This window comes from Bombina bombina, chromosome 2, assembly GCF_027579735.1.
Source record: "Bombina bombina isolate aBomBom1 chromosome 2, aBomBom1.pri, whole genome shotgun sequence".
NCBI lineage: Eukaryota > Metazoa > Chordata > Amphibia > Anura > Bombinatoridae > Bombina > Bombina bombina.
In genome coordinates, this window is record NC_069500.1 from 772,100,657 (window position 1) to 772,126,401 (window position 25,745).

The window sequence follows — 25,745 nt, forward strand, 5'->3', positions numbered from 1 at the left end:
TACAAGCTAGAGATGCTGTTTTATTTAATTACATGCTTTTTCTTCTTTTTTTTTTCTTTTATCAGTTTTACAACACTCCACAAACATACATATAATCTCTGGTATAATATGTTTTAAGTGAAGGATAAGGTTGTGATACTGTCTTATACATATGAATGTTTTCTACTATATAGCTACTGTTCTTTTGTTATGTATATAGTATATGAAAAATGCACCCATCGATATTGGTACAACAGGATTAAGTTAAATATATGTTCTTTTCTATGGTGGGTTTATAATATTTTTTTTCGGTGTATCATACTTCAAATTCTCACATTTAATCCCTGGCATAGTTTGTTTAAGGCTAGGGACAAAGTTGGGAAATTATTTTGTGTATATGAGCATGTACTGCAATATAGCACGTGTCCCCCTATTTACACGCCATATGAAAAATGTACTCACAAATATAGGCACAATATACTTAAGCCCTGGGTCGGCAACATTCACCATTTCTGGTGGCAGGTAAAATATAGGGTTGTGGGGGGGGGGGGGTCGAGTGGTGGGAGGCAATGGGCCCCCCTTTCCCTTTTTTTTTTTTTTTTTTTTCTCCCTTTTTCTTCGTATATTATATTCCTAATTTAAAATGCCACAACTAAAATTGATATCCTGGAATGTGGGCGGCATTTCTAGTCCAATGAAAAGGAAAAGAATCCTAACATATCTTAAAAACTTTAAAGCAGATATTATTCTATTACAAGAAACACATCTCACAACAATAGAACACAAGAAGATACAAGCTAACTGGATTCAGGAAGTGATCTTTACACCCTGTAGCTCCAGAAAAAGAGGCGTAGCAATTCTTATTAGAAAAGGGCTAAATTATCAGATTATTTCCAAGCAGATAGATTTAGAAGAACGTTTTATCATTATTAAAATTAAAGTTGAATCTCTCCTATATACCGTATGTAATGTTTATGGTCCTAATAAAGTGGATACATCTTTCTGGGAAGCTCTGAAGTTGAAATTGTTTGAGTATGTGGACACAAACATGGTGGTAGCAGGAGACTTTAATATGGTCTTTAATAACATTGACAGATTCCAGACTACAAAACAAAGAATCCCCAGGGTCTCTCAAAAAGCAGTTAAGATTCTTAAATCTATCTGTAGAGTGCTTAAGATAAGGGATATCTGGAGACAATTATATCCTAATTCTAGAGCGTATACATATGAGTCCAAACAATACAGGTCATATTCTCGTATTGACTTTTCTCTTGTTAAGTGTATCCAGTCCACGGATCATCCATTACTTATGGAATATATTCTCCTTCCCAACAGGAAGCTGCAAGAGTCCACCCACAGCAAAGCTGCTATATAGCTACTCCCCTAACTGCCATATTCAGTCATTCTCTTGCAAGCCTCAACATAGATAGGAGGTTGTGAGAGTCTGTGGTGCTTTCTACTTAGTTTATTCTTCAATCAAAAGTTTGTTATTTTTAAATGGCACCGGAGTGTGCTGTTTATCTCAGGCAGTATTTGGAAGAAGAATCTGCCTGCGTTTTTCTATGATCTTAGCAGACGTAACTAAGATCCATTTGCTGTTCTCACACATTCTGAGGAGTGAGGTACTTCAGAGGGGGAATGGCGTGCAGGTTTTCCTGCAGATAAGGTATGTGCAGTAAAATATTTTTCTAGGAATGGAATTGACTAAGAAAATACTGCTGATACCGAAGTAATGTAAGTAAAGCCTTAAATGCAGCGATAGCGACTGGTATCAGGCTTATTAATAGAGATACATACTCTTATAAAAATGTGTTTTAAAACGTTTGCTGGTATGTTTAATCGTTTTTTAACATATGTTTGGTGATAAAACTTATTGGGGCCTACGTTTTTTCCACATGGCTGGCTTAAATTTTGCATAGAAACAGTTAACTGAAGCTTCCCACTGTTGGCTGTGGCAGTTTGTTGTGTCTGTTTTTAAAAACGTCTGTCGTTTTTTCTCCAACATAGGTGTGTCCGGTCCACGGCGTCATCCTTACTTGTGGGATATTCTCTTCCCCAACAGGAAATGGCAAAGAGCCCAGCAAAGCTGGTCACATGATCCCTCCTAGGCTCCGCCTACCCCAGTCATTCTCTTTGCCGTTGTACAGGCAACATCTCCACGGAGATGGCTTAGAGTTTTTTAGTGTTTAACTGTAGTTTTTATTATTCAATCAAGAGTTTGTTATTTTGAAATAGTGCTGGTATGTACTATTTACTCAGAAACAGAAAAGAGATGAAGATTTCTGTTTGTATGAGGAAAATGATTTTAGCAACCGTCACTAAAATCCATGGCTGTTCCACACAGGACTGTTGAGAGCAATTAACTTCAGTTGGGGGAACAGTGAGCAGTCTCTTGCTGCTTGAGGTATGACACATTCTAACAAGACGATGTAATGCTGGAAGCTGTCATTTTCCCTATGGGATCCGGTAAGCCATGTTTATTACGATCGTAAATAAGGGCTTCACAAGGGCTTATTAAGACTGTAGACTTTTTCTGGGCTAAATCGATTCATTATTAACACATATTTAGCCTTGAGGAATCATTTTATTTGGGTATTTTGATATAATAATATCGGCAGGCACTGTTTTAGACACCTTATTCTTTAGGGGCTTTCCCAAAGCATAGGCAGAGCCTCATTTTCGCGCCGGTGTTGCGCACTTGTTTTTGAGAGGCATGGCATGCAGTCGCATGTGAGAGGAGCTCTGATACTTAGAAAAGACTTTCTGAAGGCGTCATTTGGTATCGTATTCCCCTTTGGGCTTGGTTGGGTCTCAGCAAAGCAGATACCAGGGACTGTAAAGGGGTTAAAGTTCAAAACTGCTCCGGTTCCGTTATTTTAAGGGTTAAAGCTTCCAAATTTGGTGTGCAATACTTTTAAGGCTTTAAGACACTGTGGTGAAAATTTGGTGAATTTTGAACAATTCCTTCATGTTTTTTCGCAATTGCAGTAATAAAGTGTGTTCAGTTTAAAATTTAAAGTGACAGTAACGGTTTTATTTTAAAACGTTTTTTGTACTTTGTTATCAAGTTTATGCCTGTTTAACATGTCTGAACTACCAGATAGACTGTGTTCTGAATGTGGGGAAGCCAGAATTCCTATTCATTTAAATAAATGTGATTTATGTGACAATGACAATGATGCCCAAGATGATTCCTCAAGTGAGGGGAGTAAGCATGGTACTGCATCATTCCCTCCTTCGTCTACACGAGTCTTGCCCACTCAGGAGGCCCCTAGTACATCTAGCGCGCCAATACTCCTTACTATGCAACAATTAACGGCTGTAATGGATAATTCTGTCAAAAACATTTTAGCCAAAATGAACACTTATCAGCGTAAGCGCGACTGCTCTGTTTTAGATACTGAAGAGCATGACGACGCTGATAATAATGTTTCTGAAGGGCCCCTAACCCAGTCTGATGGGGCCAGGGAGGTTTTGTCTGAGGGAGAAATTACTGATTCAGGGAACATTTCTCAACATGCTGAACCTGATGTGATTACATTTAAATTTAAGTTGGAACATCTCCGCATTCTGCTTAAGGAGGTATTATCCACTCTGGATGATTGTGACAAGTTGGTCATCCCAGAGAAACTATGTAAAATGGACAAGTTCCTAGAGGTGCCGGGGCTCCCAGAAGCTTTTCCTATACCCAAGCGGGTGGCGGACATTGTTAATAAAGAATGGGAAAGGCCCGGTATTCCTTTCGTCGCTCCCCCCATATTTAAAAAATTGTTTCCTATGGTCGACCCCAGAAAGGACTTATGGCAGACAGTCCCCAAGGTCGAGGGAGCGGTTTCCACTTTAAACAAACGCACCACTATACCCATAGAGGATAGTTGTGCTTTCAAAGATCCTATGGATAAAAAATTAGAAGGTTTGCTTAAAAAGATGTTTGTTCAGCAGGGTTACCTTCTACAACCAATTTCATGCGTTGTCCCTGTCGCTACAGCCGCATGTTTCTGGTTCGATGAGCTGATAAAGGCGGTCGATAGTGATTCTCCTCCTTATGAGGAGATTATGGACAGAATCAATGCTCTCAAATTGGCTAATTCTTTTACCCTAGACGCCACTTTGCAATTGGCTAGGTTAGCGGCTAAGAATTCTGGGTTTGCTATTGTGGCGCGCAGAGCGCTTTGGTTGAAATCTTGGTCGGCTGATGCGTCTTCCAAGAACAAGCTACTTAACATTCCTTTCAAGGGGAAAACGCTGTTTGGCCCTGACTTGAAAGAGATTATCTCTGATATCACTGGGGGTAAGGGCCACGCCCTTCCTCAGGATCGGCCTTTCAAGGCAAAAAATAAACCTAATTTTCGTCCCTTTCGTAGAAACGGACCAGCCCAAAGTGCTACGTCCTCTAAGCAAGAGGGTAATACTTCTCAAGCCAAGCCAGCTTGGAGACCAATGCAAGGCTGGAACAAGGGAAAGCAGGCCAAGAAACCTGCCACTGCTACCAAGACAGCATGAAATGTTGGCCCCCGATCCGGGACCGGATCTGGTGGGGGGCAGACTCTCTCTCTTCGCTCAGGCTTGGGCAAGAGATGTTCTGGATCCTTGGGCGCTAGAAATAGTCTCCCAAGGTTATCTTCTGGAATTCAAGGGGCTTCCCCCAAGGGGGAGGTTCCACAGGTCTCAGTTGTCTTCAGACCACATAAAAAGACAGGCATTCTTACATTGTGTAGAAGACCTGTTAAAAATGGGAGTGATTCATCCTGTTCCATTAAGAGAACAAGGGATGGGGTTCTACTCCAATCTGTTCATAGTTCCCAAAAAAGAGGGAACGTTCAGACCAATCTTAGATCTCAAGATCTTAAACAAGTTTCTCAAGGTTCCATCGTTCAAGATGGAAACCATTCGAACTATTCTTCCTTCCATCCAGGAAGGTCAATTCATGACCACGGTGGATTTAAAGGATGCGTATCTACATATTCCTATCCACAAGGAACATCATCGGTTCCTAAGGTTCGCATTCCTGGACAAGCATTACCAGTTCGTGGCGCTTCCTTTCGGATTAGCCACTGCTCCAAGGATTTTCACAAAGGTACTAGGGTCCCTTCTAGCTGTGCTAAGACCAAGGGGCATTGCTGTAGTACCTTATTTGGACGACATTCTGATTCAAGCGTCGTCCCTTCCTCAAGCAAAGGCTCACACGGACATAGTCCTGGCCTTTCTCAGATCTCACGGATGGAAAGTGAACGTGGAAAAGAGTTCTCTATCTCCGTCAACAAGGGTTCCCTTCTTGGGAACAATAATAGACTCCTTAGAAATGAGGATATTTCTGACAGAGGCCAGAAAAACAAAGCTTCTAGACTCTTGTCGGATACTTCATTCCGTTCCTCTTCCTTCCATAGCTCAGTGCATGGAAGTGATCGGGTTGATGGTAGCGGCAATGGACATAGTTCCTTTTGCGCGCATTCATCTAAGACCATTACAACTGTGCATGCTCAGTCAGTGGAATGGGGATTATACAGACTTGTCTCCGAAGATACAAGTAAATCAGAGGACCAGAGACTCACTCCGTTGGTGGCTGTCCCTGGACAACCTGTCACAAGGGATGACATTCCGCAGACCAGAGTGGGTCATTGTCACGACCGACGCCAGTCTGATGGGCTGGGGCGCGGTCTGGGGATCCCTGAAAGCTCAGGGTCTTTGGTCTCGGGAAGAATCTCTTCTACCGATAAATATTCTGGAACTGAGAGCGATATTCAATGCTCTTAAGGCTTGGCCTCAGCTAGCGAGGGCCAAGTTCATACGGTTTCAATCAGACAACATGACAACTGTTGCGTACATCAACCATCAGGGGGGAACAAGGAGTTCCCTAGCGATGGAAGAAGTGACCAAAATCATTCTATGGGCGGAGTCTCACTCCTGCCACCTGTCCGCTATCCACATCCCAGGAGTGGAAAATTGGGAAGCGGATTTTCTGAGTCGTCAGACATTGCATCCGGGGGAGTGGGAACTCCATCCGGAAATCTTTGCCCAAGTCACTCAGCTGTGGGGCATTCCAGACATGGATCTGATGGCCTCTCGTCAGAACTTCAAAGTTCCTTGCTACGGGTCCAGATCCAGGGATCCCAAGGCGGCTCTAGTGGATGCACTAGTAGCACCTTGGACCTTCAAACTAGCTTATGTGTTCCCGCCATTTCCTCTCATCCCCAGGCTGGTAGCCAGGATCAATCAGGAGAGGGCGTCGGTGATCTTGATAGCTCCTGCGTGGCCACCCAGGACTTGGTATGCAGATCTGGTGAATATGTCATCGGCTCCACCTTGGAAGCTACCTTTGAGACGAGACCTTCTTGTTCAGGGTCCGTTCGAACATCCGAACCTGGTTTCACTCCAGCTGACTGCTTGGAGATTGAACGCTTGATCTTATCGAAGCGAGGGTTCTCAGATTCTGTTATCGATACTCTTGTTCAGGCCAGAAAGCCTGTAACTAGAAAGATTTACCACAAAATTTGGAAAAAATATATCTGTTGGTGTGAATCTAAAGGATTCCCTTGGGACAAGGTTAAGATTCCTAAGATTCTATCCTTCCTTCAAGAAGGATTGGAAAAAGGATTATCTGCAAGTTCCCTGAAGGGACAGATTTCTGCCTTGTCTGTGTTACTTCACAAAAAGCTGGCAGCTGTGCCAGATGTTCAAGCCTTTGTTCAGGCTCTGGTTAGAATTAAGCCTGTTTACAAACCTTTGACTCCTCCTTGGAGTCTCAATTTAGTTCTTTCAGTTCTTCAGGGGGTTCCGTTTGAACCCTTACATTCCGTTGATATTAAGTTATTATCTTGGAAAGTTTTGTTTTTAGTTGCAATTTCTTCTGCTAGAAGAGTTTCAGAATTATCTGCTCTGCAGTGTTCTCCTCCTTATCTGGTGTTCCATGCAGATAAGGTGGTTTTACGTACTAAACCTGGTTTTCTTCCAAAAGTTGTTTCTAACAAACACATTAACCAGGAGATTTTCGTACCTTCTCTGTGTCCGAAACCAGTTTCAAAGAAGGAACGTTTGTTGCACAATTTGGATGTTGTTCGCGCTCTAAAATTCTATTTAGAAGCTACAAAGGATTTTAGACAAACATCTTCCTTGTTTGTTGTTTATTCCGGTAAAAGGAGAGGTCAAAAAGCAACTTCTACCTCTCTCTCTTTTTGGATTAAAAGCATCATCAGATTGGCTTACGAGACTGCCGGACGGCAGCCTCCCGAAAGAATCACAGCTCATTCCACTAGGGCTGTGGCTTCCACATGGGCCTTCAAGAACGAGGCTTCTGTTGATCAGATATGTAGGGCAGCGACTTGGTCTTCACTGCACACTTTTACCAAATTTTACAAGTTTGATACTTTTGCTTCTTCTGAGGCTATTTTTGGGAGAAAGGTTTTGCAAACCGTGGTGCCTTCCATTTAGGTGACCTGATTTGCTCCCTCCCTTCATCCGTGTCCTAAAGCTTTGGTATTGGTTCCCACAAGTAAGGATGACGCCGTGGACCGGACACACCTATGTTGGAGAAAACAGAATTTATGTTTACCTGATAAATTACTTTCTCCAACGGTGTGTCCGGTCCACGGCCCGCCCTGGTTTTTTTAATCAGGTCTGATAATTTATTTTCTTTAACTACAGTCACCACGGTACCATATGGTTTCTCCTATGCAAATATTCCTCCTTAACGTCGGTCGAATGACTGGGGTAGGCGGAGCCTAGGAGGGATCATGTGACCAGCTTTGCTGGGCTCTTTGCCATTTCCTGTTGGGGAAGAGAATATCCCAGAAGTAAGGATGACGCCGTGGACCGGACACACCGTTGGAGAAAGTAATTTATCAGGTAAACATAAATTCTGTTTTTTTTTTTTTTTTATCTGTTTTTTGCATTAAGGGGTTAATCATCCATTTGCAAGTGGGTGCAATGCTCTGTTACCTTATTACATGTACTGTAAAAATTTCGTTTGTTTTACTGCCTTTTTTTTTTTTTTTTTTTTTTCAAATTTTGACAAAATTTGTTTCTCTTAAGGGCACAGTAACGTTTTATATATTTGCTTGTTAACTTGATTTAAAGTGTTTTCCAAGCTTACTAGTCTCATTATTAGTCTGTTCTAACATGTCTAACATAGAGGAAGCTCTGTGTTCATTATGTTTTAAAGCCATGGTGGAACCCCATCTTAGAATGTGTACCAGATGTACTGATTTCATGTTAAACAATAAAGATCATTTTTTGTCTTTAAAAACATTATCACCAGAGGATTCTGTCGTGGGGGTAGTTATGCCGACTAACTCTCCCCACGCGTCAGACCTTTTGACTCCCGCTTTAGGGACTCACGCTCAAATGGCGCCAAGTACATCAAGGGCACCCATAGCGTTTCTTTTACCAGGGGATTCTGTCGAGGGGAAAGTTATGCCGACTAACTCTCCCCATGTGTCAGACCCTTCGACTCCCGCTTCAGGGACTCACGCTCAAATGGCGCCAAGTACATCAAGGGCGCCCATAGCGTTTATTTTACAAGACATGGCAAAGGTGGTGAATAATATTCTGGCAGCAGTATTAGTCAGACTACCTGAAATTAAAGGAAAGCAGTTAGCTCTGGGGGTAGATACAGAGCATACAGACGCTTTAAGAACCATGTATGATACTACCTCACAATATGCTTAGTCTGTGGGTGATTTTTTTTGATTCAGGGAAGATGATTTAACCTGATTCTGATATTTCTACATTTAAAATTTATGCTTGAGAACCTCCACTTGTTGCTCAGGGAGGCTTTGGCTGCTCTGAATGAATGTGTACAATCTCAGGGCCAGAGAAATTGTGTAGACTGGATAAATAATATGCAGTGCCGGTGTGTACTGATGTTTTTCCAATACCTAAAGAGGTTTACTAAAAAATTTTTTTAATAAGGAATGGGATAGACCAGGTGTGCCGTTCTCTTCCCCTCCTATTTTTTAGAAGAATGTTTTCTAATAGTTACCACCACACGGGACTTCTGGCAGACAGTTCCTAAGGTGGAGAGAAGAGTTTCTACTCTAGCTAAGCGTACCACTACCTCTGACGAGGACTGTTGTGCTTTTTTAGATCCAATGGATAAAAAATGTTTATTCAACAGGGTTTTATCCTGCAGCCCCTTGCATACATTGCTTCTGTCACTGCTGCTGCGGCATTCTGGGTTGAGTCTCTTGATGAGGCTTTACAGTTAAGCGACTCCATTGGATGAATATATTTGACAAGCTTATGCTAGCCAATTCCTTTGTTTTCTGATGCCTTGTTCATTTGACTAGACTAACGGCTAAGAATTCTGTTTTTTACTATACTGGCGCGCAGAGCGCTATGGCTTATATCATGGTCAGCTGTCGTGACTTTAATAAGCTACTTAACTTCCCTTCAAGGGGCAGACCCTATTCGGGCCTGGTTTGAAGGAGATTATTGCTTATATCACTGGAGGAAAAGGTCATGCCCTTCCTCAGGATAGGTCCAAATCAAGGGCCAAAAAAAAAAAAAAAAAAAAAAGTCTAATTTTCGTGCCTTTTAAAAACTTCAGGGCAGGTGTGGCATCCTCTTCCTCTAAGGCAAAACAAGAGGGAATTTTTGCTCAGTCCAAGGCGGTCTGGAGACAATCGGACCTGGAACAAAGATAAGCAGGCCAAGGAGCCTGCTGCTGCCTCTAAGACAGCATGTAGAACGGCTCCCTATCCGGTAACGGATCCTATAGGGGGCAGACTTTCATTCTTCGCCCAGGCGTGGGCAAGAGATGCCCAGGATCCCTAGGCATTGGAATTTATATCCCAGAGATATCTTCTGGATTTCAAAGATTCCCCCCCCAAAAAAAGGGGAGATTTCGCCTTTCACAATTATCTGCAAACCAGATAAAGAAGGAGGCATTCTTACATTGTGTACGAGATCCATCCAGTTCCAAGAGAGGAACAGGGACAGAGTTTTTACTCAAATCTGTTTGTGGTTCCCAAGGAGAGGGAACCTTCAGACCTATTTTGGATCTAAAGATCTTAAACAAATTCCTCAGAATTCCGTCATTTAAGATGGAAACTATTCGTACCATCTTAACTATGATCCAGGAGAGTCAATAGAGGACTACAATGGATTTGAAGGATACTTATCCTCACATTGTGATGCATAAAGATCACCATCGTTTTTCAGGTTTGCCTTTCTAGACAGGCATTACCAGTTTGTAGCTCTTTCCTTTGGGATATCTACAGCCCCAAGAATCTTTATGGAGGTTCTGGGGTCGCTTTGGCGGTCCTTAGACCGCGGGGCATAGAAGTGGCCCCTTATTTAGACGACATCCTGATACAGGCGTCAAACATCCAAATTGCCCAGTCTCATACGGACGTAGTACTGGCATTTCTGAGATCACATGGGTGGAAAGTGAACAAGGAAAGAGTTCTCTATCCCCAATCTCAAGGGTTTCCCTCCTAGGGACTCTGATAGATTCTGTAGAAATGAAAATTTACCTGACGGAGTCCAGGTTGTCAAAAGTTTCTAAATTTCTGCCGTGTTTTTTCATCCCATCCGCGCCCTTCGGTGGCTCAGTACATGAATGAAATCGGCTTAATTGTAGCGGCAAGGGACATAGTACCGTTTGCACGTCTACATTTCAGACCGCTGCAACTATGCATGCTCAGTCAGAGGAACGGGGATTACACAGATTTGTCCCCCTGTTAAACCTGGACCAAGAGACCAGATATTCTCTTCTCTGGTGACTGTCGGGTCCATCTGTCCAAGGGTATGACCTTCCGCAGGTCAGATGGGACAATTGTTACAATAGATGCCAGCCTTTTAGGTTGGGATGCAGTCTGGAACTCCCTGAAGGCTCAGGGATAGTGGACTTAGGAGGAGACCCTCCTTCTAATAAATATTCTGGAACTGGGAGTGATATTCCATGCTCTTCAGACTTGGCCTCAGTTAGCAACTCTGAGGTACATCATACTCAGTCGGACAATATACACGACTGTGGCTTACATCAGCCATCAAGGGGGAACAGAAGTTCCCTAGCGATGTTAGAAGTCTTACAATAATTCACTGGACAGAGACTCACTCTTGTCTATCAGCTATCCATATCCCAGGTGTTGAGAACTGGGAGGTGGATTTTCTAAGTCGTCAGACTTTTCTTCCGGGGGAGTGGGATTTCCTCCGGAGGTCAAGACCAAGCAGGAGAGGGCTTTGGTGTTTTTGACAGCGCCTGCGTAGCCACGCAGGACCTGGTATGCAGATCTGGTGGACATGTCATCCTTTCCATCACGGTCTCTGCTTCTGAGACAGGTCCCTCTACCTCAGGGTCCTTTCAACCATCTAAATAGAATCAATCTGAGATGGACTGCCTGGAGACTGAACGCTTGATGTTATCAAAGCATGGCTTCTCCGAGTCAGTCATTGATACCTTAATACAGACATGAAAGCCTGTCTCTAGGAAAATTGAACATAGATATGGTGTAAATATCTGATTGTTATGAATCCAAGGGTTACTCATGGAGTAAAGTCTGGATTCCCAGGATATTATCTTTTCTCCAAGATGTTTTTGAGAAAAGGGTTGTCAGCTAATTCCTTAAAAGGGAACAGATTTTAATTCGGTCTATTTTTTTGCACAAGCGTCTGGCAGGTATTCTAGACGTTCAGGCATTTGGTCAGGCTTTGGTTAGATCCAAGCCTGTGTTTAAAACTGTTGCTCCGCCATGGAGCTTAAACCTGATTCTTAAGGTTCTTCAAGAAGTTCCGTTTGAACCTTTTTTGTTCCATAGATATCAATCTTTATCTTGGAAAGTTCCTTTTGGGTAGCTAATTCCTCGACTCGTAGAGTCTCCAAGTTATCTTTGTTACAATGTGATTCTCCTTATCTGGTCCTTCGTACGGATAAGGTAGTCCTGCGTACCAACCTGTTTTTTTTCCTAAGGTGGTATCTAACAAGTACATCACTCAAGAGATAGTTGTTCCATGCTTGTATCCTAATCCTTCCTCAAAGAAGGAACGTCTATTACACAATATTGGACGTGGTTTGTGCTTTAAAGTTTTACTTACAAGCTACTACAGTTTTCATCAAACGTTCACCTTGTTTGTTGTCTATTCTGGACAGAGGAGAGGTCAAAAGACTTCAGCAGCCTCTCTGTCTTTTTGGTTAAAAAGCATAATTCATTTAGCTTATGAGACTGCTGGACAGCAGCCTCCTGAAGGGATTACAGCTCATTCTACTAGAGCTGTGGTTTTCACTTGGGCCTTTTTTAAATGTGGCTTCTGTTGAACAGATTTACAAGACGGAGTCTTGGTCTGCGCTTCATACTTTTCAAATTTAACAAATTTGATACCTTGCTTCTTCAAAAGCTATTTTTGGGAGAAAGGGTTTTTTACAGGCAGTGGTAACTTCCGTTTAAGTACCTGCCTTGTCCCTCCCATCATCCGTGTACTTTAGCTTTGGTATTGGTATTCCATAAGTAATGGATAATCCGTGGACTGGATACACTTAACAAGAGAAAACATAATTTATGCTTACCTGATAAATTTATTTCTCTTGTAGTGTATCCAGTCCACGGCCCGCCCTGTCACTTTAAGGCAGGTAATTTTTTCATTTGAACTACAGTCACCACTGCACCCTATGGTTTTTCCTTTCTCTGCATGTTTTCGGTCGAATGACTGAATATGGCAGTTAGGGGAGGAGCTATATAGCAGCTTTGCTGTGGGTGGACTCTTGCAGCTTCCTGTTGGGAAGGAGAATATATTCCATGAGTAATGGATGATCCGTGGACTGGATACACTACAAGAGAAATAAATTTATCAGGTAAGCATAAATTGTTTTTTTGGGCTCAGACAGTCTGTTCAGAAGCGAGATAAAAACGCAAATCGGGGACTTCACCATTTCAGACCACGCCCCTATATTTTTAGAATGTGGATCTGATAATAATACATATCAAACAACCAGAGGTTATCATTTTCCGCGATATTTATATGATGCCAATCAATTTTAGGAAATACATTATAGATAGGTGGCATGAATATGCAATACAAAATTCTGCATATAACAATAAACCCGAGATTTTTTGGGAAACAGCCAAAGCTGTGATAAGAGGAGAAATAAAAAATTATATGTCTAAACTTAGGGCAAGAACACGTCTAAGGGAAATAGAACTTTCTAACCGGCTCAGGAATGCATATAATGCCTATATAGGGGCACCCACATCGACTAATTGGCAGAAATACATCAAAGCGAAACAGGAGTGGGACTCAGTTAGTTTACAGAAAGTAACCCGTCAAGATTTAAACCAAAGAGCTATTTACCATAGATATGGCAGTAAAATAGGCAAGCTTCTAGCTAACTGTGTCAAAGTATGTAAATCTCAGAAAACCATCAAGTTTGCTATAGTAGACGGTATTCGAGTTACCGAAGCAGAAGCAATCAAAAAAGGTTTTGTTAGCTTTTTTAAAAAACTGTACTCTGCCCCACAGATAGTCAAAATAAAGATCGGTTCTGGGGAAACATCTCTCTCCCAAAATTAACTACAGATGAAGTAGTCAATTTGAATTTACCTATCACTTCGACAGAAATCTATCAAGCAGTAGATAAACTAAAACTGGATAAAGCCGCTGGCCCGGATATGTTACCAGCCGAATTTTATAAAATTCTTAGGGAGGAGATAAATGCCCCATTGGTAAAGTTATTTAACCAGTACTTTTGCAATGGTGGGGTCCCCTCTTCCTACTTTGTAGCATCCAGAATTGTACTCGTCCCAAAAAAAGAGAGAGATCCAGAATCGTTGGACTCATATCGTCCCATCTCACTGCTTAACGCAGATTACAAAATCTATACAGCAATCTTAGCAAATAGACTTAAGGGGATCCTCGGCTCCTTGATACATGTGGACCAGGTCGGTTTTATGTTACACCGAAACCCAACGGCTAGTATTCGTAAAATCTTCTTTTAGATTTTTTCCGACCAGTATGCACAAATAGGCGAATAAAACCGGCGATCCTTTCGTTAGATGCCCAGAAGGCATTCGATTACCTGGGATCATCTTTTTTTTTTACTATGAGACAATTTGGCTTTAGTGGAAATTATCTAAACTGTATCAAAGCTTTATACACAAATGCTTCTGCAATGTTGTTGGTAAATGGAATACCCACTGAAATTTTTCATATTCTGACAGGTACTAAACAAGGCTTCCCGATCTCACCCCTTCTTTTCAACCTCGCAATTGAGCCATTGGCAACTATGTTAAAAAAGCATCTAGAAGGGATTCTGTTAGGAGATAAATACCTTAAACTATTACTATATGCAGACGACCTATTATTATTCCTTAACAATCCTGAATTCGAGATCCCTACTCTATTGGAAATAATACATTTGGAACATTTTCAGGATATAAAATAAATGCAGCAAAATCAGACTTATTATGGATAACAAAAGCTGCAAGTAATGGCTATACTCCACCCTTTAAAATAGCGGATTCATATATTACGTACCTGGGCATTAAGATCAGTACCGATCCGGCAGAATGGTACTCTCTGAATTTTACTCCGTTGTTAAATAAAATACAGATAGAGCTTAGAAATTGGGCAAAATTCCCTCTGTCAATGACGGCAAAAATTAACTTGATAAAAATGATTACTTTACCTAAATTGATGTATTTAATGCAAAATATCCCAATTCCAATAACAAATTCTGATCTTAAGCGTTTAAATAGTTCTATTAGATTGTTTATTTGGGGTAGTGGTAAAAAACGTATAGCTTTACAGAAGTTGTCACACCTAAGACAATACGGGGGTCTAGCGTTACCAAATTTCTGTAGCTACAACAGAGTATGTCTGGCAAAGGTAGCTATGGACTGGCTTACTGGGGGGAACTATGTGGCGTCATTAGAAATAGAACAAAAATTAGTCTTGCCATATGACTACTACACTGCCCGATTAAGAAACTACCACACATGGTCAAAAATAAATTCACTTTGTTTCATATCATTAAAGCCTGGCAGGGTATTAAGACCAGTATGAATGATGACCCGCTGATCTCGAACTTAGTCCCTATTTCTGGGAACCCTTGTTTCCCACCAGGTATCAGGAGTCAAATGTTTAATAAATGGGCTATACTAGGACTCAAATATCTATCTCAGTTTAGGGACCCAGAAACTACCCGGGTGTATACATTCACAGCACTTAGAGACCAGTTCCAACTTAACAACACAGAATTTTATGCCTATCTTCAAGTTCGCCACTGGTATAATGAAACCATTAAAAACTGTACCAAGGAGTGGGTACACCCGGGTATTAAAATGGGGCTCGCTCTTTTTAAAGCGTGTAAACGGTCAATTAGTTACTGGTATCGGATGGTACAAACGGAGACCGGGGAAATAAATATATTAGAGATATCTGAAAAGTGGACTAAAGATATTCAAAATATGGACCCACATAAAATAAAACAGAGTATAATTTCGGTAGAACATGCAACTCTTTCCGCATCATGGCGAGAATCACAGTTCAAAATCTTGAATCGTATATATATACCACCGGCTACTTTAAATAGATGGTATGGGAATGTCTCAAACCTGTGCCCTCGATGTAGTACCATCAGTGCCGACCTGGTCCACATGTTCTGGAGCTGCCCCAAGGTCCAGCAATTTTGGCAGCGAGTACAGTTCTGGATGAATAGATTACTCAATTTACAGATACACATTTACAGATACAGAGATCTTGGGGAATATGTCCCTAATACTGATTTTATTAATACAGTAATCCTAGGAGGCAGATATCTCATCCTAAAAAACTGGAAAGCCACTAGGGAACCTACAATTAATAATTTAACTTCATGCACAATATCAAATAGAACATATTGATAGCCTCAACCAGGGAACCAATCATCAAGATAGATTCGAACACAAATGGCTAGAATTTATTAGGAGATATAGAAATAATATATAATCAAAATAGAAACCCTCCGCTGTATATTGCCCCTCATGTTTCCCCCCTTTTTTTTTTTTTTTTTTTCTCTTCTCTCTCTCCCCCTCCCACACTCCCCCTGAACAACTTGTCCTAACCCCCCCCCTTAGCCTTATTAAGGTTGGTTTACAGAATATGGTATAGCATAGGTAAGATTAGTGAAACGCCAAGTTAATTTCTGGTAGTAACTTTAATTTAAATATATAAGAATGTTTATTTTTTTTAGTACCTTCTGAATTCAAAGACTAGAAAAGGTTGAGGTTCGTTTTTTTTTATTTATTTATTTATTTATTAGGCCTGTGTTCTACATGAATAAAACTAATATTATGTATAGTAGTAGAATTAAAACACTGCTAAGCTAATTATATAATAAGAGTCATGGATGATTATGTTTTGTAATATATTATTATATTTATGTGGAAACAACATGTTTACTTTGTATATGTCCTGTGAACTTCAAACAATAAAAATAAAATTTATTATACTAGGGCTGTGGCTTCTACATGGGCCTTCAAGAACGAGGCTTCTGTTGATCAGATATGTAAGGCAGCGACTTGGTCTTCCCTGCACACTTTTGCCAAATTCTACAAATTTGTTACTTTTGCTTCTTCGGAGGCTATTTTTGGGAGAGGTTTTGCAAGCCGTGGTGCCTTCTGTTTAGGTAACCTGATTGGCTCCCTCCCTTCATCCGTGTCCTAAAGCTTTGGTATTGGTTCCCACAAGTTATGGATGACGCCGTGGACCGGACACACCAATGTTGGAGAAAACAGAATTTATGCTTACCTGATAAATTACTTTCTCCAACGGTGTGTCCGGTCCACGGCCCGCCCTGGTTTTTTAATCAGGTTTGATGAATTTCTTTCTTTAACTACAGTCACCACGGCACCTTATGGTTTCTCCTGTTTTTCTCCTGTCCGTCGGTCGAATGACTGGGGTGGGCGGAGCCTAGGAGGGACTATATGGACAGCTTTTGCTGTGCTCTTTGCCATTTCCTGTTGGGGAAGAGAATATTCCCACAAGTTATGGATGACGCCGTGGACCGGACACACTGTTGGAGAAAGTAATTTATCAGGTAAGCATAAATTCTGTTTTTTATATATATATATATATATATATATATATATATATATATATATATATATATATATATATATATATATAATATATTATTTTATAACTGCCCCCCTCCTTTTTTTTTTCTTCTCTCTCCACATTTAGAGTCCAACACCTATATCCCGTGGACTGCCAGGGACCACGAGAGGAGTCCTGCATACGTTTCCCCCTACGACCAAGTTGGCCAATTCAGCAACCCTTGTTAGTCGGTCGCTAAAGCCTGGTGAGCGTCCTTTGAACAAGAATAACATGACAACCGGAAACTGGAAGAAGAGCCCTATGAATGCAGGTAGACATCAATTGCCACTGTCAAGTAAATTGGTCATATCACCTGCCTGTCCTGTTAGGTAGAATATATTTGAGTAGTCTGCATAATGAAACCAAACCGGGTTTTAAAGTAAGATATATTTGTTCCCTATCAGTAGCATTTAGGAAGACGAGTTTATTTCATAAGGTGGTGAGAGTCCACAAGCCATTACACCTGGGATTCAGCTCCTGGTCACTGGTTCTTTCTATGTCAAATATAAAAATGCAGGTTGCCTTACTATTTTTTATTTTTCTGAAAATTGGTTATTGATTTCTGCTTGATCAAAATTTTAGATTTGATTTATTTAAAATGTTTTGAAAATTCTTTCCTCCTTAATATGAGGAGTGTCCATGGCATCATTCCTTACTGTTGGGAAATACTAAACCTGGCCACCAGGAGGAGGCAAAGAAACCCCAGCCAAAGGCTGTAATTCTTTGCCTTTTGTCACAGGAGGTTGGCAGAGAAGTGTAATAAGATTAGGAGTAGTTCCTTATGAAGGGTATCTACCCTTCGAAATGGGACTGGAGTTTTAAGTAGTTTTGTTAGCCTCTCAGTGAGAGCATTGACGAATATTAGTCTGGAGATGCAGGGAGAGTCTTTCTGCGAACTCATCCAGACTCTTAACAGCTCCTAAGCAATCGGTGTTTGAGTTTCACCGCCTGCTTCCATCACTCAAGTCCATGTCAGGAGCGAAGCTACAAGACTGTCAATCTTGAGAGGCTGTGTTTTCTGTTCCACGGCATAGATTCCGGTAAGATCGTTTCATTTTTTTATACACATATGATGACGCAAGAAGACGGTCACTGTGTGGCTCCTTTTATCTGTATGGAATCAAGGGTTAATCTCTCCGGAGGGGGATTATTGAACAGGGGGGGGGTTAATCACATAATTGTATTTTATTATGATTATGCTGCAACATGTGTGAGATGAGGCTCAGACAGATGTTGGAACGTACATGTTTTTACTTTTGTTTTTGGAAGCTGCGCAGCCTGAAAGGCTTGGCGCTCTTTTTCCCTATTATAGCAGGGGCTGTCCTGCGTTGCGCATGACGTGACCGGTGTGGTCACACTGATTTACTCTTTCCTGACCGTGCGGGTTACCAGAGAAGAAGCAGTTTCTCTGTTTGGCCTGCGTTATAGGAGGTGGTAAGTGCCCCAGCCATTGGGGGTATAAAGGTGCCGTTTTATCTTATTCAATAGTCTGCTTTATGAGCGCAAGCTATGGAGGATTCTGATGCGTTAGAGGGTACTTCCTCTTTACCTAAGTCTAATACCTGTCTATATTGTAAGGATACTGCGGTATATCCACCTGCTCAATTATGTTCCACATGCCTTGATAAAGTAATCGTGTCAAAGTTAATATGTTTGATACCACTGAGCCGTCCACCTCTGAGGAGTCTCCGTCCCGTGAGGTGCGCACCCTACAGTCATTTCCTAATACACATGCAGCTTCCCATAGCACTCCTAATCCTCCATCTGGAGGGGCCCTTTTACCGCCAGACTTTACTGAGCAGTTACAAACGGCAGTGTCTGCGGCCTTTAGTGCTCTACCTCGCCCTGCTAAGCGAAAGGCCAAATATTGCTATCCTTCCCAGTGGTCATCTACTCGATTATTGGATTTATCGATACAAGATTATCCGATGATGAAGACGCCTCTGATACTTTAGAGGGTGCTCTTTCTGAGTCGGAATCTGCTGCCTCTAAGCCTCCAGCTACGGAGGAATCAGACTATAGATTTAGTATTTAACATTTTACGCTTTCTGCTAAAGGAAATTTTGGCTACGTTAGAGGTTCCAGAGCCTAAATCGTCTGAGAAACCTTTGATTCCTAAATTAGATAAGGTCTACGAGGACAGGGTTGTACCACAGACATTCCCGGATCCCGTAAAGATGGTGAAGAGTATTAAGAATGAATTGGAAAGGATTGGTTCTTTATTTTCCCCTTCTTCCTTTAAAATTGTTCCCGGTTCTGGATTCTAAATTGGAGTTGTGGGGTTCCATCCCCAAGGTGGATGGCCGTATCTCCACGCTTGCTAAACGCACTACTATCCCGCTTGAGGATAGTTTGACGTTTTTAAAGAGCCCATGGCTAAGAAAATAGAAACTCTTAAGAAAGATGTTTCAACATACAGGATATTTGTTTCAAGCGGCAGTTGCTGGAGCAGCTACGTACTGGTGCGACTCCTTATTGGAGTTGATCGAGGTGGAGGGCCCCCTCGACGTGATCAAGAAAGAATCAAGGCCTTAAGGGTGGCTAATTCTTTTATTTGTGATGCAAATTATTCGCCTTAATGCCAAGGCTTCAGGTTTTTCTGTTCAAGCCCATAGGGCACTCTGGCTGAAGTCCTGATCTGCGGACATTACTTTGACTTTGAAGTTAGGACTTCTTTCCCTCCCATTTAAGGGAAAAATTATATTGGGCCCAGGCCGCCTGGACTCAATTATCACCACAGTTGCTGGAGGCAAAGGTGCCCCTTTACTGCAGGATAAGAAGAACAAACCTAAGGGACAAGGTCCTAATTTTTGTTCCTTTCGTTCGGATAAATCCCAAAGTCAGCAGCCCTCCGCAAAGCCCGAGCAATCCAAGGGGACTTGAAAGCTGGCTCAATCCTGAAATAAATCCAAGCAGAAGAAGCCCGCCGAGACAAAGTCGGCATGAAGGAGCGGCCCCCGATCTGGATCTTGTAGGGGGCAGACTATCACTCTTTTCAGAAGCTTGGTTTGGGGTCCTGGAGGTCATTGATCAGGGATACTGGATAGGTTTCAAATCTCATCCACCCAGGGGCAGATTCCTCTTGTCAAACCTGTCTTCAAGGCCAGAAAAGAGAGGCTTTTCTAGGGTGCGTGAAGAATCTCTCCTCCCTGGGAGTCATTGTCCTGGTACCTCTTGCAGAAAGAGGTCTGAGATACTGCTCAAACCTTTTTTGTGGTCCCAAAGAAGGAGGGATCTTTCCGCCTGATTCGGGACCTAAAGTGCTTAAACAAATTCCTATCTGTCCCCTCGTTTAAGATGGAGACAAAGTCCATCTTTCCCTTAGTTCAGGATGGACAGTTCAGGACCACGGTAGATCTGAAGGATGCTGAGCTTCACGTTCCAATACACAAGGAACACTTCAAGTTCCTAAGGTTTTTGTTCCTGGACCAGCACTTCCATTTTATTGCACTTCCGTTTGGTCTTGCTACTGCTCTAAGAGTTTTTATTAAGGTTCTAGGGGCTCTGCTTGCAGTGGCCAGAACCAAGGGTATAGCAGTAGCGCCATACTTTGATAATCTGGTTCAAGCACCATCCTGTTGTCTGGCAGCAGACCATTTGAAAGCTCTTCTATTTCTTCGATATAATGGATGGAAGATAAACTTAGAAAAGAGTTCTCTTATTCCCAATACCAGGGTGGAATTCCTGGGTACTATAACAGACTCCATATTCATGAGGATATTCCTTACAGACCAGAGACGTTACAAGCTAACTTCCGCCTGTCTTGCCCTCCAGACCTCCTTAAGGCGCTCTGTGGCTCGGTGTATGGAGGTGATTGGTCTCATGGTGTCTAGCATAGACATTCCTTTTGCCAGATTCCATCTTAGACTACTTCAGCTGTGCATGCTGAGACAGTGGAACTGCGATTATTCGGATATGTCTCAACAGATTTCTCTGGACGCATATATATTCTTAAATGGAAAGAGTCCACAGCAGCATTCATTACTTTTGCAAAATAAGAACCTGGCCACCAGGAGGAGGCAAAGACACCCCAGCCAAAGGATTAAATACTCCTTCCACTCCCCTCATCCCCAGATTAATAGCTCCTTAAACAATCAGCGTCTAATTTCGCTTCACTGCCTGTTTTTTTTTTTCTCTCAAGTCCATGGCTGAGGCAATGCTACTATTCGTCACACTTGAAAGGCAGTGTTCCTGTTCCACAGTGTTGATTCCGGTAAGATCGTTTAATTTTACTTTATGCAATGTACTGTAATATGTTTTCCGTGTGGCTAAAACTCCTCGCGGGTTTAACTTTTAACAATGGGTCTCAGTGAGTCTCTGTTTGATCTTGGAATCGAGGGTTAATATCTCCTAAGGGGGGTTATGGGACAGGGTGGTTTTATAATCATGTTTATGATCATTTCAGATTCAGTTATGGAGTATTCGGATACCGACACGATTGTAATTTCTGATTCAGATTTGGTGTCAGATGCTGAATCTGATTTATCCTCGTGGACTTGTGCCATTTGCCATGTGGGAGCACCCTGTTCCTTGGGGAATCAGGGGTCTGCTGAGCCATCCGCCTCTGGGTGTCCTGTCTCCCAAGGAGCGAGTTCCCTACCTAATGTTCCTCTTACACATGCGGGTAACCCAGTTTATAGTTCCTCCATGCAGGGTGGTGTGTTCCCCCAGAACTTGCAGCACGCTTTTGCTTTCAGATAATGTTGGTGATGGCTCCTCTACATAGTCCAGACGTTGCTTTAAGAATGTGCTTGTGCTCTGTTGTCCCGAGAATTCCACCTTGGGGTGGGCCACCACAGTATCCTGAGGGTCCTGTTCCGGAGTGTTGTGCATTTCTGTATCGTATTGCGCGCCTTCACGTGTTGCTCAGACATCTGTTTGAGTCACTCACTGAATGACCCTATAGTATATAGGTATGGGAATTTTCAGTCCGATGGACCGAATGGTACTAAACGTTAGACATATGGGGATGAGGTAATCTCCTCCTATTGTCTTTTTTTGAGTTGCTTTCCCAGTTGTGAGATGGGACTCTGTTTGGCTGGTCCGACAGGTAGGCCCGTGTCCTTTTTTGGGTGGATAACCCTCAATATTTTAGTTATATCCAATGGCTGTCTTTTATTTGTTTTTGTTTCCTTTGAGAACCATCTTGGATTGATACTCTTGGTTACTTCTGCGGAAGTTGTTGGACATGTTAGTCCTATGTTTAAAATGTCTGTTTTCCTTTTCCCCCATGAGGGAGAGTTTATGCAGCTTGTTGGTCAGGACTCTTAGTACGGGCTGGCCCTGTTTGGGTTTGTTTGGTCTTGTGGCTGCCCAGACACGTGGCGCTGTTTTGACTGTGGTTTGGTAGCAGCGCTGAGTGCTCAGATTATCATTTTTTCATGTTCCACTGCAGCATTCAAGAGGAACCCGAAGGTTCCTGAGGCGGGAAGCATTTAACCGGTCCTTATAGCTTCTAGTTATAGGTGAGTGTTCTGTTGCGTCACTGTCATCTGATTTTCGTCAATGCCTTGTGTGCCTCCTCCAGGTGGGGGAGGGTGGGCGGACTTTGGTCCCGTTACCGCTGTTTGAGTTATTTGCCTTTAGTTTTAGGCTTCAGGATGGTCCTGTTAGGACTGAGTCTTCTGGCTTCTGGATAAGCTGTTCAGCTTGTGGAGGGTTTTCTTGAAGACCTGTTGCAGTTCTGTACTCTTTATAGGGAATGTGTCTGCTGTTCTAGTATCTAGATGCAGTTTTTATTCTTGGACTGTATGGTCTGTCAAAGTGTTGAGACCTTTTAGGTTTCTTTTCATGTCTCCTGGTGAGTCAGATACCCTTTTGGGGATCTGCGTCCCGGATGATGGTTGATCCGCGTCCCGGATGATGGTTGATCCCTGTGGGGACTTGTCTAGCTTAGGGTTACCCAGAGCTGGGAAGGTTTAGCACCTTATTTTTCGCTGTTCCCTCTGCCTGTGTGGAGGTAATGGAGAGCCTAGCCTGGCTCGTAGGGTTTAGTGGACTTCAAGGTTCCCTGTAAGAGGTTCCTTCATACGACTTCTGGCCCAGCTCCTTGGAGCGTGGAACTTTAGCTAGGGATGGTCCCTTTAGTCGGGGCCTGTGAGTCTCTCGTTATTCAAATTTAGGATATGTGTTCATTCCCCTTTTTGTCTGACTTTTGGCCAGTTAGGGTGTTTAGTTCTAGGGTGAGACTGCCTGAACTATTAGAAGCCTGGACCTATTTTCTTTCAGCAACTCTGTTTCTGGGGCTTTACTCCTTTTCCTAATCCCTTTTGGATTCTGGGATTGGTCGGGGTGTTCTCTGGTAGTGGGAACTAGGGCTGTGTCCTTGATCTATCTACCTGTCCGGGTCAGATTTGGCCTGGTATTAGAATATAGAATATTTATTACTCCTTTACTGAGTATCCCATGTCATCTGGGAGTTCCTGGGTGGCTAGCGCCTTTGAGTGTGGGTTTTGACTCTACTGCTGGCGTGAGGTTCCATTCTCTGTTGCTCCTTAGGGTTGCAATTCCCTGGTCGGTTGCTAGTGTCCCTGTGGATTTCTGCTTTGCAGGTAGTTGTCGGCTGTGCCTCTGTTGTTTCATAGGGACTATTCTCCTTTCTTTGGAGATGAAGTTTTTTTTTGTTTTTTTTTATTAAGACCTCTTTAGGTCGGGAGGCATAGGGTGGAGGTGATCCGCCTGGGGCCTTTCCGGTTCTAAGCAGATTGTGGGCCTTATTTTGATAGAAACTTATCAGATTATGGCCTTATCTGGGGTCAGAGTTGGGTTGTCCTTGTACTCTGGTGAGATGGTTCTTCCATCTCTTCGCTCATTCCTGTATCAGTTTCGGTATTCTTTTTGTTCCTGTACTGGATCTGTGTGGCTGGGTTGGTCCAGCTGGGTATGGGTCTGCAGGAAGGACTTAGTGGTCTAAGGGATAACTACCCTGTCTAGTAAGCTAAAGGCTTAGAGTTTGAATCCTGATGTGGCAGCTTTCTTAATAAAGGAATGTCAGAGCGGTCCAGAGATTGAGGTATCCCTTGTATGTGAGAGCTTGTTAGCTCAGTTTGCATGGAGAGGTTTTCTCTCTCTCCTTGTTCCTACATAGGGGATGGGTTTTCTCTACCTTCGGATTCCGAGGGTATATTCTCCTTCTCGGGAGGCCTTGATGGAGGTTTGTGTTCTCCTTTTTTTAGGGGCCTTAGTGTAGGTTGGGCGACTTAAATTGCTGAGAAAATGACCTCTCTTGAGGGTTTGTTTTTATACTGTCCACTTACTGTGGACTGCTTCTTAATTCCTTGCAAGCTCTTTGGTGTCGCCTTGTTATGGACACGGTGTTGTTTGATCCTGAGGTTTGTCCTGGGTCTATTACACATTTTCATGATGAGTAATTTGGTATTCTATGAGTGGGTGCAGGGAGGACTTTGCGTCTTCTGTTACGCCCTTGCTTGCAGGATGTTGGGGAGATGTTTTCCTATCATTGTCCGGATTATTACGTTTTTTCGCTTCATGTGGTGTGGCCTATTTCTTGGTTTGGATCCATTTTTGTCTCCGTGAGCCGGGTCTTCACACACTTGAATTGTTTTTCTGTCGTATTAAAGGAACATTTTGGTTTCTTCGGTTCCTTGCCTTGCCCCTGGGGCTTAGGGTGGTTGGAGGAACCATTTATTGGGGCAACGGTATCTCTTGGAGGACTGTTGGCTCAGTCGAGTCAGTTTGCGGTCTCCTGTTTGGCTCTGGATTGACTGCGAGTCAGTGTCACCAGCGCTTTTCTTCAAATTTTTCTTTAAATTTTTATTGGCTTTGAGGAAGCTGGATTTTTTTGTTGGGTTGTGGTTCAGGTCTGGTGCCCTCAGCTTGGGCCGCCTATTTACCCTCCCGTCTTGTCATTCAGTGTCTTCTTTAGCTTGAGTATTGATTTCCCAAAAGTAATGAATGCTGCTGTGGACTCTTTCCATTTAAGAAGAAAAACATAGATTATGCTTACCTGATAATTTAATTTTCTTCTGATGGAAAGAGTCCACAGCACCCCACCCGTAATCTGTGGGGCGTCCTTATATTCTTCTGGCACCTTTTCACCCTGATATTTCTTGTACTGTTCCTTGTTCCTCGGCAGAATGACCTGGGGATGAGGGGAGTGGGAGGAGTATTTAAGCCTTTGGCTGGGGTGTCTTTGCCTCCTCCTGGTGGCCAGGTTCTTATTTCCCAAAAGTAATGAATGCTGCTGTGGACTCTTTCCATCAGAAGAAAATGAAATTATCAGGTAAGCATAATTTGATTTATATACACATACACACACACATACACACACATATACACACATATTTGATGCCTGACAAAAAAAGAGGATGGCACCAAAATTTACTGTGTAACATCCATGAGTTGCATTAAACGGGACATTCCAGCCATAATAGGAATGTAGACATTTCAGTTGTAAACAGAAGCCTTTTTGTAATATCCATGTATTAGCCAAAATGCGTCTAATAAAAGCTATAGCTTTCTCCAACATAGGTGTGTCCGGTCCACGGCGTCATCCTTACTTGTGGGATATTCTCTTCCCCAACAGGAAATGGCAAAGAGCCCAGCAAAGCTGGTCACATGATCCCTCCTAGGCTCCGCCTACCCCAGTCATTCTCTTTGCCGTTGTACAGGCAACATCTCCACGGAGATGGCTTAGAGTTTTTTAGTGTTTAACTGTAGTTTTTATTATTCAATCAAGA

General features: G+C 42.5%; 1 protein-coding gene across 3 annotated transcripts in view; it reads left to right on the forward strand.

The window, feature by feature from the left end:
- GATAD2A (GATA zinc finger domain containing 2A) overlaps positions 1-25,745 on the forward strand; it is a 477,099-nt gene that overhangs the window by 426,555 nt on the left and 24,799 nt on the right. For all 3 annotated transcript variants that reach the window (XM_053702923.1, XM_053702922.1, XM_053702921.1), the window contains exon 9: positions 17,134-17,317. In XM_053702923.1, the coding sequence (XP_053558898.1) occupies positions 17,134-17,317 (184 nt within the window). The remainder of the gene's footprint in view (positions 1-17,133; positions 17,318-25,745) is intronic.